At 30.2% G+C, this 13997-nt stretch overlaps 2 protein-coding genes across 2 annotated transcripts; one reads left to right on the forward strand and one right to left on the reverse strand.

The window, feature by feature from the left end:
* Positions 1-727: 727 nt before the first annotated feature.
* Positions 728-3224, reverse strand: LOC145959601 (leucine-rich repeat-containing protein 47). Its single transcript, XM_083078601.1, has 4 exons — positions 2282-3224; positions 1698-2174; positions 1288-1615; positions 728-1153 (listed from the first exon to the last, which is right to left on the reverse strand). Exons 1-4 carry the CDS (start codon positions 2886-2888, stop codon positions 934-936), a joined length of 1632 nt encoding a protein of 543 aa, XP_082934727.1. The 5' UTR covers positions 2889-3224; the 3' UTR covers positions 728-933.
* An 8679-nt stretch (positions 3225-11903) lies between these two features.
* On the forward strand, positions 11904-13904 carry LOC145959606 (hatching enzyme 1.2). The gene is made up of 4 exons (XM_083078607.1): positions 11904-12313; positions 12560-12865; positions 13219-13355; positions 13507-13904. Exons 1-4 carry the CDS (start codon positions 11953-11955, stop codon positions 13681-13683), a joined length of 981 nt encoding a protein of 326 aa, XP_082934733.1. The 5' UTR covers positions 11904-11952; the 3' UTR covers positions 13684-13904.
* Positions 13905-13997: the final 93 nt, after the last annotated feature.

A 13997-nucleotide genomic window follows, 5' to 3' on the forward strand; every position in this document is an offset into this window, starting at 1 on the left:
AAACGTCGACGTGAAAAAAAATGACGTGCATGATGTATCGTAATCGAAGCACTTGTACGAATACAAAAACAACATGTTAATTATAATACGTGACAGGTAGATTCGCACGCGTACGTTATTATCAATGCTCAGGGATGCGTGAAAAGCATAAAATAGCTACGGGAGAAGAAATTCGACTCCCGCAACGATGCGCTAGCTTTATATAAAATGTCAAAAAAATCACGTACTAACCTCAAAGATTGCTCATTCCCCCATCATGACCAGTCATAATTTCGGCGCCATGTTATCACTTCAAACACTCGCGCATGTTGGAAAAGTTGGAAAATTTGTCGTGGATTTTCTTCTTTATCCTCAGGTTACTGCGGAAGGCGAATTTTCCGGCGTACGATCGACGGATGCCGAGGAAACGATGCCGATCTTCGGTCCCGTGGAAACGCGGCTGCGATACGCGCAGCGGAGTTACAATATTTATAAAAACAGATGAGAATTTTCGCAGCACCGGCACGCACCGAGACGGCGATTCGCAGGGAACGGGGCGCCACCGTCGCTGTCAGCAACCGCAGATTTGGCGGTCCGCCCGTGATATTTGAACCTGCGGATAACCACCGCATCCTGTACGAACGCTCCCCTCTAATCGATGCGCGATAAAACGAACGGAAAGTAGCGGATGCGTCCGCTATAATTATTTCAATGCAGCTCTAAAGAATGACCGATAATTAATACACCATTAACATGCAAAATTTTTTTTTTATTTTAATCTATGATAAAGAAATTCTTACAATATCAAAACACCGAGAGAATATTTGAACGATTAGAAATACATTAAGGCCCCTTCAAGGGCGCATTTTTTTTTCTTAAACAAATTTTGTTTTTGTTTTCGAATTTTAAATATATAGAATGCAAAACAGATCGAAAATATTAATGAAATTACAATTATGGAATTCCATCCTGTCGTTTTATTTCCATACGAATGTTATCATTGATCTCTACTAAGGAAAAATCCCCTTTTGAAGGATATATTAGTATTGGATTTCCATGGTCATCTTCTACTTTGACTTGTTCAACAATCATATGGTGACGACCCTGAGCATCCAATGTTGGATTGGTAATACCTGAGATTAATAGTGCGCTCAAAAATTGATCCAATCCAATCCTAGAAGAGAGCAAAAAGAATATAGCGTATTAGAATTGATTTCCTTTCTTACAGCTAAAAAATTGAGATATATTTTTTTATATAAATTTTATATAGAATCTTAAATTATAGATAACATGTGTGTTTTATTTTACTTGCAGGCTCCTTGTCCTACAGTGCTTGTTATTTCCACAAACATTGTTTGAGTGAATGGAGATACTTTAGTCGTATTACTGTTTATGATAGGTGGAAATGATATAGCCAGTTGCGAATTGTCCAATAGACATGGAAATAAAGTTTTATTTCTCAGGTACTTTAAACATTCATATCTTTCAGGATACTCCTCTTTTTCTGTTATTTTGCGTACATTTTCTGCCTCTAGTTGCAATTCTTTACACAGAACTTCTCCTGTGTATACCCTGTTACGTGGAAAAGGTTTAATGTTTAGTTCCTTAGGTTGCTTTGCTGTATATATCAGATCCCCTAAATCATAACAAATGTATGTTAGCAAAATTAATATAAAATGAATATTATTTTATTAAATATTTTTTAATACTCTTTTTACCAGGTGTTATAAATTCCATATCATGAGTCACTAATGAAGTCATGTTTTTATTCCTCTGTATTTCTCCTTCTTCATAAAAGGTTTTTGTCTGCAGCTGAATAAACTTTTTGAAATTTTCCTCCGTGAATTTTATATCTTTTATAATACACGCAGCTATGAAAGGTCTGACGTTCTTTACATTTTCTGTTTTAACTTTTACTACTGCTGCACCATCTGTTACTCCCTTAATTTCTAATATGTGTCTTAGAATATATAATGGATTTGTACGAGAAACGAACAAGTTAATATTCCTCGTTTTATACTTATTAGGCACTGGTAATTTTTTTTCTCTTATAGGATGTGCTTTCAGATATTCAATTATTTTCTTTGTATTGGTAACAGAGGAACATAAGTTGTTTAGATTGTCATCATCCATTTTATTCCATTCGACATTCAGCTTCTCTAATTTCTCACAATTTGCTAATTCATTTGGTAGATCTGTATTATAATACAATTATATATTATGATTTTAAGAATATATGAGAAATTATCACTTAATAATGAAAAAATATACAAAAGATATAATGAAAATATTAAACAATTACCTTTAAGTAAGTTGTACTTGAGATCTAAGACCTTCAATGCTGAAAGTTTACTTATAGTAGGTGGAATATCCTGTATTTTATTATCATTGACATAAAGTTCCGACAGACATACAAGTTCTTCGTAACAGACATCGGGAAAGCTGTCAAGTTTATTGGACCCTAGATTTAATACGGTCAATGCGATGTTTTTACGCATTGATGGTACAGCCAACAAACGATTCGAGGCAAGATTCAATACCTTCAACTTGGGTAAATCGCCTAATTCCTCTGGGCAAAGCATCAATAAGTTTCTCGAGCAATCCAACACCTCCAGCTTAACTAAATTGCTAATCGTGGACGGTAAATCCCTGATCTTGTTCGAATGCACTATCAAAGTCATAAGATCTGTCAATAGCCCAATGTCTATCGACAAGCCCGGAAGGTTTGTTTGCGTTATGCTCAAATAATTCAAAAGATGTAGCTTAAACAGATTCCAGTCTGTGCCTGTAGATTTCAACGCTCGAGAGATTCCCCGGCCTAATAACACCATGTGATGGTGCTTTTCCTCGGCTGCCGGTTTAATGGCCACGCCGAACGCGTCATCTTCAAATGTTATTGATTTCTCCATCACTAATTCACTTTATTCGCAAATTTTATGCGCTTACGCTGTACAAATTATATCTCGATGACGAATCCCTTTAGGTTACACACGTATCCGTGTTGGATCAAACGAGAGAAAACGTAAAGGGACACAGACATAAACACATCTGAGCTCCTCTAAACACACAAAAGAATAAGTTTTTCTAAACAGAAAAAAGATCAACAATAAACGGAAAAGCAAACGGTTCTTTTTCAAATTAAAAGAAAGATTTTGATGAATTAGAGGAAAAGAAATGAAATCTAATTAAATTAATAGGGGTTCATTTAAATGAAGTTTAAAAGACGTTTGACAAAAGATGTTTGTAAATAAGCGCACGAAATATGCAACCCAATACACAACAACGAAAGTACATAAGATAATATTCAGGCAGAGAGAAGAACGCGAGAGATGGTCCGCTTTTAGAAAGCATCCTCTATAAACATAAAAACGTGAACATGAACTACGAAGCCAAACGAATGTTTTCAGTGGGTAACACACAATTTTGGGTTGTGTTCCATGCTACGTGCACGAAATGTCGACAAGTGTTGTAACGCAAAACGTTCGTATATGTATATTAAATAAATTTCTAATATAAATAAGTTTTGTGGTCTCTCTATCTATTAAGTATAATTAGTTATTAAAATATATTACCCAATATTATTATATATTAACACATCAACATTCATCATTGAGACTAAATTATAACACAAAAAATATTCTAGTTTATTTCTAAATATTAAATACTATAAATATTAAAATTAAAATAAGAAATTGGCTCAAATAATAATAATTAAAAATTAATTAAACAATTGATAACTAAGAGCCAGTAAAAGGCGCGGTAATTGGAGCACAAGAAAACACCTTCCTCTTTCTTTTAATTATTAATATATTTCAAATTATATAGTATATTTCAAATTACTCGTCACAATATATGCAATATAAACGAACGTTTCGAGTCATCTTTTATGTACATGTGTTCTTTTTTCTTTCATAATTTTTTATTCATTTATATAGCTTCCTAAAAGTCATTCTTTTGAAGTGCAAAACTAAAAATTGTATTGTAGAATCTAACTTTGGAAAAGCAATAAAACAATTGAATTGCAGCATCAAGTATAATTAGCATAACGTGATACCTTAATCGTTTAATGAATAATTAATCTATAAATTAAAATATTTCTATAATTTAACATTTTGCACATATATATTTTGATATAGAATAAATATATCTCACAAGTGTAGGCACGGAAGTGTTCCTCTCCGATTTTGATGAACTTTTAATATGTTGTTTTCTAGACAAAAATAAGGGACACGTATTTTTTTATACGTGTCCATACGCGTGTCTAGGGGATAAAACAACCCTTTGACAAAAAGCTTTTTGCTAGTTTTACAATTAAAGTATTAATATCAGAGATAAATCTCTCTTAAAAGATAAAAAATTGATTGCGTGTAATATTTAGTTTTACAAAATGAATTATTTTGAGTTTTATAAAGAATAGCTCTATAAGAGTATTAATTAATTATATTTGTATTTAATTTTTGACGTAATGATTTAAAAATAGAAGTGTATGACAAGAATTAAAATTATAAATTATCGTTTTATTGGGATCTTTATAAGAATAATTATTTCTTTAACGATACTTGAAGATTAAGTGTATTTTATTCGAATGTGTTTTATCTCTCTCATTCAACTTTTTAATCTAAATACAATTCAAGTTGAGAATGCGTGATAAAATCGAATGATAAAATCATATAGTTAAAGTTTTGTGAGATATTAATCGTTTAATAAATAATTAATCTATACTTTAAAATACTTTTAATTTATTCCACGCATATATACATGTAAGTCGTAGTACGTAAAATATTTCGGCAACGAACTATCAATAACATAAAGTTCGACATTGTCTTAATCAATGATATCTTTACTGATTCAGTTTAACACAGCATATTTTATATTTCGACATATTTCTTATCTTTCGGTCAGTTTTTATTCTTATTTCACGCATACAAGAGTAAAAATAAATAATGAAAAAAAGAGTTAATAACAGTCATATGTATTAACATTAACGTTGTTAGAAAACTGAGATTAGCAGTACTTTTATTAATAATGATTATATATCAGCAATTTCCTCATTATCATTAACATTTCTGTGAATTAAATTCCAATTTTCCTTTAATTGAAGAAAATACATATATATAATTATATATATAATTATATATATATATATATATCATATATATCAAATGCGAAAACAGCGATAAAAATATCGCTCGTGAGTGCAGGAGTGCCGTTAAGTATCGCGCGTCTAACAATAAGACTGAGAGGAGGAAGAGGCCTAGGAGAGACATCGGACTCCAGCAGAGCAACCTTCTGGTAAGTAATTCATTTATTTGTAATTATATATTAAATATTAAATATATTTATTATAATTTAAATTGAACAATTAATCGTAATTTGATTTTTTATTTATATGATTTAAATAAGAGAGAATTGAAGAAAAAGATTTTTAAATAAAAGCTATAATCTTGTAAAGATATAAGCTTTTATAATATTAAAGAATTATTAAAGAATTATTAAAGAATTATTAAAGAATTATTAATAATGCTTTTTTTCTAAAATTTATAGAATTATTTTATTAATCTGCTTATTATTATATGGATCGAATATAAAATTCAATACATACAATAATAATTTTTTGAAATATTAATTATTTTGGATGTTATTGCAATTATATGTTATATATATATATGTTTTATATGTTATAGATCGACGTAACAATCCAGATAATCTGAGAGGAGGAGCAGGCCTAGAAAAGACATCCTGCACCGGCGGAACAACCTGATGGTGAGTATTATTATTTATATTAATTATTATATATAAATTGTGTATACGTATTAATTTAATTCATTTAGTTGAATGATTTAAATTAAAAAAATTAGGAAAATTCTTACAAAAAGTTTCTATTTAAAAATTAATTATTTAGAAAATTATTTCATATTATATATTTACTTATAATTGTACGCATCGAATATAAAATTCAATCCGTACAATAATAATTTCTTAAAATATTAATTATTTACGCTGCTAAATTATAATTTGAATCTTATATTTGTATGTTACAGACAACATAGCTATCAACTCCGCTGTAGCGCATCAGTGAGCGCCGGTGAGTGACAACTTTTTATTTTGAAGCAATGGATTTGTAAATGTAGATAAATCCGTTGCTTTTAATTCTCGGACGGCGGGACGCATGTATAGATTTTAATGAATTTTAAATCATAAAAAAATATCTTTTATATGTATTTATATTCTATATTTCTAAAATAAAATTTTATACTAAATTGTAAATTTATTTTTAAACTTTTATAAAAAGAAATATTAATTTTGTGTCAAAATTAAAGTAGCAAGGAAAATATTTCTAAAATAAAGATGATATTTTTATTGCAATTTTATGATAGATATACATGAGATATTTATTTCCATTATGAGCTTTAAAACAGATTTAAAGATATAGATTTTTAATAATCCACCAACCGAGAGTTAAGATGCATGCTAGTTATATTCTATACATGCATGATAATATATATTTTGCGATTTCTGACGACTAAATGACATGCACGTCTAAAAAACGATCGTAATATTGTACGATCGTAAACAAATTATTAGTCGTCTTATTGCCGAACAATAATCGGCAATAGAAGGAATTATTTTCCTTGCTTATACATCCTGACGGATGTTAGGTCTTATAGCCTTAACAGACTATATTAGGGCATTAAAAGAACTTAAACTTTTTAGGGATATTTTTATTTTATATAAAATTAATTAAATAAATTATGCATGAAGCGTTGAAATAAATTGTAATCGATTATAAAAAAATTATAAATAAAAATAAAAAATAATGTATGAAAAATGTAAAAAATGTAACTTAAATATATAATATGTATTTAAGTTGCATTTTATTATACGTATAATATGTATTAAATTTAACATTTAACATTTTATCTTTTATAAATTACATTAAGTATTTTATATTTTAATATTTTAAATATTTTACTCTGTTAAAAATTGTATTTTTTTTTAATATTATATAATTTTAAGTTCAAACGTAAATGTTATTAGTATCTAATTATTCAATAATAATCAATTTGAGATTCAATAATATCAAATTATTCAATAATATCAATTTGAGAAATAGTAATTTAAATAATTTTTTTTCTAGTTTATTTGAAACTATACCGCATATATTATATTAATCAGTTTAAATAATAAAAATTTTGCAATTTCTTATATTGATACTGATAGCATCAATTATTAAATTGTATCTAACATTGTAATTATATTATTTTTCATTTTCCATAATTTTCTGTACAACTGTATATAAATTGTAATCTGTATATAAATTGTAAATTGTAATAATGTAAAAAAAAATTATTGTACATTACACGAAATTAGGAGAATAAAATAACAAAATTTGTTGAATTACATATTTGATATATATTTTATTTCAACATTTTTATTGTAAGATTACTCAAGTATTGAATAACTTATTTTATATACCAAAAGATTATTTTTATTTAAAAATTTCGTAATCGCAAATATCGTCAAAAATATTCTTCTAATAATATAATAATATAAAAAGTATTAAATAAAAGTATCGATGTTAATCCAATAATTAAATATTAGCTTTTTACTCGTAAAATTTGTCAATCGCGCTTTTGATGTCACAAAAACACAAGTATATTCGATAATAAAATATTGCAAATGATTAAATATTATCGATCACGCGCGGAAATTAAAATCGGTAAAAAAAATAATTTTCTGTGATTATCGTTTTTTATTTAAATGTAATTTCGCGAATTTCGCGTCGCAATAAATATTTACCGAACGGTTTTATAATAAATTATAATTGTAATATAATAAATTATATTGTAAACAATTGCGTTCTTTCTACGTTTTTAGACGTGATCACTGCCTCGGCGAAGGAACCTTATCGCTATTCTTCATGTCAGGTGAACGTTAGCAAATGCGCGATTCGTATTGGCGGGGGATCGAAGCGATCTTCATCGTGGAAAGTTATTTCTCTCGGTTTTTGTAGGATCTATCTGCAACGCTTAGTTCGGTGTCTCATTAAAAATTAGAAATTTCCGTTACAGAGTTGGAAATTAAACGCAGATTTTCTTGGCAGTTCCTGGAAATAATGTTTTTGGCAGTAATTTAACGACGATCACCATGTATTGTTTGAAATCAAATCACAAAATTTTTAAATCAAATTTCTTAAATTATATACTTTAAAAGAAGATATATTTTCTTCTTTTTGTTAAGACTGTTCTTCCATTAATCTCTGTATTAACATCAGTATTATTTTAATGATAAAAATATTTAATAATAGATTATAAATGGATATAATAGATCAATTTTATTTGTTCATCAAATAAATTTAAACAATTAGTTTTACAAACTTTTTTGATAAAAATTGTGTTTACAAAGAGATATATTTTATTAATTATATTTAAATTAACTTAATTTTTGGTTTCTTTAGAAACCATTTACAGGCATTGGATATTCCATCACCTCAGAAGATATATATATATAATGTATGCTACGATTAGCTTAAGAATATATGCATGTGTAATAAAATACATGTGTACAAATTATGATATATGCATTTGAAAAAAGCTCATTTGTGTATTATTCTTAATATTATATTATGAATGCATAAATATAATGTAAATATGTGAGTAATTAAAAAATTCGAGACAAATCGAATGGGTACTCTGATATCAGCAAGATGTCTGCAAATTGAAATTTTACTGTAATTAATTGATTGATAATTTTTCTTTTGAATAGTTGTTAAATATTCGAATTGAATTTCTTTTTAAATCTGCTGCAGGTTTGACTTGTCTCGAGCATATTTGGTACCCTAAAATTACTTGTACTCACATATTTAATCAAACAATAATAAAAGTGCATGTATTTTATTTTCCTTAAATATATTTGATTGTAACCACATGTGCGTAGAAATCGTTATATCCAATCATTTTTAATAAAGATAAACATTTCCTAAAATGGAAGGACGTATTTTTTTTTCACACGAATTGTAATCTCATGTATTAAAAATGATGACAACGGTAACAGTCGTTAATTCACTGTTAAAATCACTGTTATCGGGAGCAATCAGGAAGATCGCGGATTCGTTTCTTCCTGTAGCAGGACTTCTGATGTTTAATGAATCACTTAACTTTCCTTTGTGGATCGATTCCGTGGAATCCGAAATAGAAATAAGACAAATTGAAGTCGCTTTCAATTTTTAGGATCGTTCTTTTCTCTGTCAAATATTAATCAGCGTATCACTCAGCAGAGGGATCTTGATCTGGTCTAATCGTTGGGCCAATTATCCTTCATTGAACGTGGCGATAACGCAATTATTTTACAGATTATTAAAGTATTAAGGATTATTTTAAAGCTTATTAAAGTTTAGCCTGTTTGTAATTATCTGCGAAATAAGATATATATCTTATTTTTGATCGCGAAATTTATATAAAATTGCGTATTTGAAAATAAATAGAGCACATTAAATTCTGCATCCGCGATTTCTCATGCATTTATATATTTCGCGTATTATATTTACAGATTATGAAATGCGCTTCTAATGTCGCAATATTTTTACTGTCACATAAAACGATAATAATTATATTGCGTGGGCGCACATCGTGTTCCGATTAATAAAGAAATTACACATGTATATGGTAACGAAATATTATTATTACGGTCAATTTATTTATTCATCGTATACTTATGCGAAATTTAAATTGCGATTTTCTTTTTAATTTAATTATTGGGTACATCGATTCTTCATTTATCTTTTCGCACCATTGGAATATTAAAAAAAAAACTACAAAATACATTAAAATTCCAAGTATGTCTCTTTCTTAATAAAAGACGATTAATAAACTTATTAAAGATTCTTTGGTCGCCATATATATAGATTATTAGTTATATTCAATTTAAAATTTTTTAAATTTTGCATTGTACGTATTTCGAATATTTTCGTGTAATATAATAAAGTACTTTATGTATAAATTTTTTATATATATATAAATATGTAATAATTTTTGTATTATATATTATATTTTATATTATATGTTATGTATTATATTATGTACTATATTATTGTTATGTATTATATTATTATGTATTTTTTAATTTGATTATATTGTTATATTAATTTTGTAATTACATTTATATTTCATAACTATATATCGTATATTCTATTTCGCGAGATAAAATATCTTTAAAATAAAATATCATATATCAAGTTATGCTCTGTTGTAAAAATTATAATAAAACTGTATAAAAATTATTTATAACGCCACGTGACAGAACATTGTTAAAAGTCGAAAAACAAATATATCTTGCAATACCTTTATTTTTTGAATAATTGTCTTACCTCCTATATATCTTCCTCCTCAATAAATTGGAGAACGCGACTGGATCCTTTTAACCTTTACGTTCAGATTCCGTTCTTTCTCGCCGGCTGTAGACATTCCACGATGTAATTAGAGCGAACGAGATAGGAATAGCATATATATATAAAATGTAAAACGCCGGAAGAAACAACTTGTATGTAAATGATATACAAATTGATTTATTTATTTCGCCCGAAAATTATCTCTTGTAATAGAAAAGGGAAAACGAGTTCCTGACATTTCATTGTAGTCCTATTAGATATGTTTCAAACTGGTTTTGGATAGCAAAAAGTCCTATTAGATATGTTTCAAACTGGTTTTGGATAGCAAAAAGTCGAATTTTTGTAGAGCACTATTCTTTAATCTCCCTGCTACGTATCTGTATGTAATTAAACGCTATGGGACATTCGTAAGTTAATAATAGACAATTAGTCGTTAATGATAAGGAAGAAATGTAAACGGTTGCAAAATTTTGATCGAATTATAAACTGCATATACGCACATTCTTATTCAGCGCATATAATTTCTTTTTGCTCAATTCGCTCATTTTTTGTCGCGCAGATAATTATGGTATAAATCCTGGAATTAAACATGTACTTTCTCGGTACTTTATCCGTTATTTCTCGAGCACGCAAAAACCACGTAAAAACTTGACAACGGTCTCGCGATATCTCGCATTAGGATATTTTATTCAACGCAGTGATATTGCGATATACGAATGGTATTGAAACCGACGACCTTGGCTATTCGAGATCGTATTTCCTTAGTACCACCGAGGTTCTTCGATGACAAATGTTTGTTCGGTGGAATTTGCATGTGAATGATTAGCGCGAGATATTAATCCCGACTTTATGAAATGAATGTGCTAATGTAATATGCCACTCTCCGATTATGTAGATGTATGTACTTGACTACGGGTGGCAATGTCGATTACCTAAAACAGGTTCTTCCTCCGGGAGAAGAGAAACGAACGAAACTCCATTGTCTCTTTCCGTCTTTCACGCTTCTATAATTTTTTATTACTTGGAATAAAAATCCGAATACGATTTATCGAGACCACCACATCTCGATTTCATAAGAGATTCATCTTTTGAATTTTTCCAAATCGATCATGAATTAAACATCTCTAAAAGTTAATTATTTTCCATGCATAATTATCTTCTTTTAAGCAAAGGGCACGATTCTAATCCTGTATCTTGTAAATTTCAACATCGACGGTAATTGTTAATCTATCTAAGTCATTGAAATTCGAAAAAGTCTTGGATCTCTTCTTAGAATAATCGCCGTGTCGAAAGGATTAATGACTCACATATAACAATGACCTCGATGGCTCTTGATGTCGCACCTTCGAGGCGGTATCAGAGAGATACCGGGCGCAAATCGGAACTCGCCCAAAGTCCACGGTTATCAACGGATGGCCCCGATCACTTCCGGAGTCGCTTCCTACGACGATTTTATTCGCGCGGGTGGGGCACGAGCTTCTTGGGCGCGCGTATAAAAACGACCGAAATACAATATTCGAGTGAATTGTATCATTGCATTCGCGCCTGCCGTTATAAGATTGCGAATGAACCTGATTTAATCGATCATGTCGAGTCGAATGTCAATCACTCTCGCGTGGACGCTCGTCCTTTTAACGATGTCGTCAATCGACGTCGATGCGTGGCCGTTTCGTCGTCGGGACGTCTTCGACAACGTCGCCGACGGTCCTGACGGATTGATCGCTCATCTCCGAAATTTCGGCAGTTCCCTTTACGGGTTCCCAAGCAACGAGACCGGATTGAGGGTGGCAAAGTGGCATAAGGATATGGACGTGAATCCCGAGGAGTTGGGCGAGTATGCGGAAGGAGACATCCTGTTTCCGCGGATCACCGGAAGAAGCGGCCTCGTTGCGGTCTCCGCTCGATGGCCCAAAGGCATTATTCCCTTCGTCATCAGTCCTTATTTCGGTGAGTAAAATTATCGATTCTCTCCTAAACATCCCGTGATATAAGACTCGGTATTTTTTTATATTGCAAAGAGAAAGATTTACGTGATGATAAAATAATAGCGCATGTTTCAATTATTAATTAAAGATTAAAAAATTGACATTTTAACTATTACATCCGAGTGCCTGCTGAATGTTGAAGATCTCCTTTATACTGTTTATAATTTTTTATTTTTCTCACCTTTTTCATGAAACTTATGTCTCACAGATGCACAGCAACAAAAAATCATATATGACGCGATGGACGATTATCACAGGTACACGTGTATAAGATTCAAGCCATATACGGGCGAAGAAAACGATTACATCAGAATTACAGCCGGCAACAGCGGATGCTGGAGCAGCGTGGGCAGGATTGGCGGTCGTCAGGATATGAATCTTCAGGTTCCCGGTTGTCTGACAAAAAAGGGCACCGTAATACATGAGCTAATGCACGCTGTCGGTTTTTTGCACGAACACAGCAGATATGACCGAGATGGCTATGTAAATATTCTGTGGCAGAATATTTCGCCGGGTATATATTCTCTTGTTTTATTATTATTTAGACAGACAAACAAAGTTATCTGAAAAATAATTTTTTATCTTAATAAATTCTTCTATGATTAAAGATCCGAATCAGTTTTTTAAGATAAAGATCTAATCGAGGCTCAATTCATATATTGATTAAAAAATTAGAATGTACTCTTTTTAATCGTTTATGCATGTTTTTTTGAAAATCTATAAATTTTTCAGTTATTTTCAAAGTTATAAGAACGTCTCGATATTAATGCGCGATACCGCTACAAAGTTTCATTGACATCACTGATATTATTACTGACTAAAATTATCGTCTACCTTGTATCTTTATCATGTGCATTATGTATCTAGGTCACACGTACAATTTCAATAAGGCCCCGGCGGAGGTTACTGACGCTTTTGGTGTCGGTTATGATTACAGCAGCGTGATGCACTATTCGTCGACAGCCTTCTCCAAGAATAATCAACTAAAAACCATCGTGCCCAAAGTAAGCACGATCTATAATATATCATCGTTACAAGTGTTCTTGTCGCTTTGTCTTGTCGCTTTTCAGTCACGCTATTATCGATTGAAGAAAGAAACTTAAGAAAGAAACATGCACGTTTTGGAAATGATTGTATGTCTGTGTATGTCCGTAGAGTATACCAGACGGTGGCATTTTGGATCTTATTGGCGGAATCTTCCAGGGTAACACCAGAGAGAAACTCGGTCAGAGAGAAGGTTTCAGTAAGAAGGACATTCTGAAGATCCGGAGGATGTATAAATGCGGTGAACGTGCTGGCTTTTATGATACTTTTGTCGATGATAATTATTGAATATCTTTAATATAGATTATTTAGAAGGAAGGCTAAAACATAGATATACATTCATTAGCAAGAAATTTCTAATTACAAATAGTTAGGAAATAATTGAATAATAAGAAAAAAAATATATATATCTAGTCTTACACATAAAATGCATGACTGCGACTTCCTAAAAAGACAGATATCGACGAGTATATGTGTGCGTGAGATCAGTATTATTATATGTTAATGTAATAATTAGTGCAGATTATAATTTATAATATTACGAATGTATCTACACTCTCTTTAAGACTTACATAATATACAATATCTATATAACTATAACA

The sequence above is a fragment of the Camponotus vicinus genome, unplaced genomic scaffold (assembly GCF_025532165.1).
Source record: "Camponotus vicinus isolate PSW18456_S1 unplaced genomic scaffold, iyCamVici1.0 SCAF_1, whole genome shotgun sequence".
Taxonomy (NCBI): Eukaryota; Metazoa; Arthropoda; class Insecta; order Hymenoptera; family Formicidae; genus Camponotus; species Camponotus vicinus.

What these genes read in the sequence shown, in the direction of transcription:
- LOC145959601 (XM_083078601.1), bottom strand. Translation starts at nt 2,888, where the DNA reads ATGGAGAAATCAATAACATTTGAAGATGACGCGTTCGGCGTGGCCATT. An exon ending in CAAGTACAACTTACTTAAAG is followed by an intron (nt 2,175 to 2,281) that starts GTAATTGTTTAA and finishes ATTATAATACAG; the next exon opens with ATCTACCAAATGAATTAGCA. An exon ending in TATGGAATTTATAACACCTG is followed by an intron (nt 1,616 to 1,697) that starts GTAAAAAGAGTA and finishes GTTATGATTTAG; the next exon opens with GGGATCTGATATATACAGCA.
- LOC145959606 (XM_083078607.1), top strand. Translation starts at nt 11,953, where the DNA reads ATGTCGAGTCGAATGTCAATCACTCTCGCGTGGACGCTCGTCCTTTTA. An exon ending in CGTCATCAGTCCTTATTTCG is followed by an intron (nt 12,314 to 12,559) that starts GTGAGTAAAATT and finishes TATGTCTCACAG; the next exon opens with ATGCACAGCAACAAAAAATC. An exon ending in TAAAAACCATCGTGCCCAAA is followed by an intron (nt 13,356 to 13,506) that starts GTAAGCACGATC and finishes GTATGTCCGTAG; the next exon opens with AGTATACCAGACGGTGGCAT.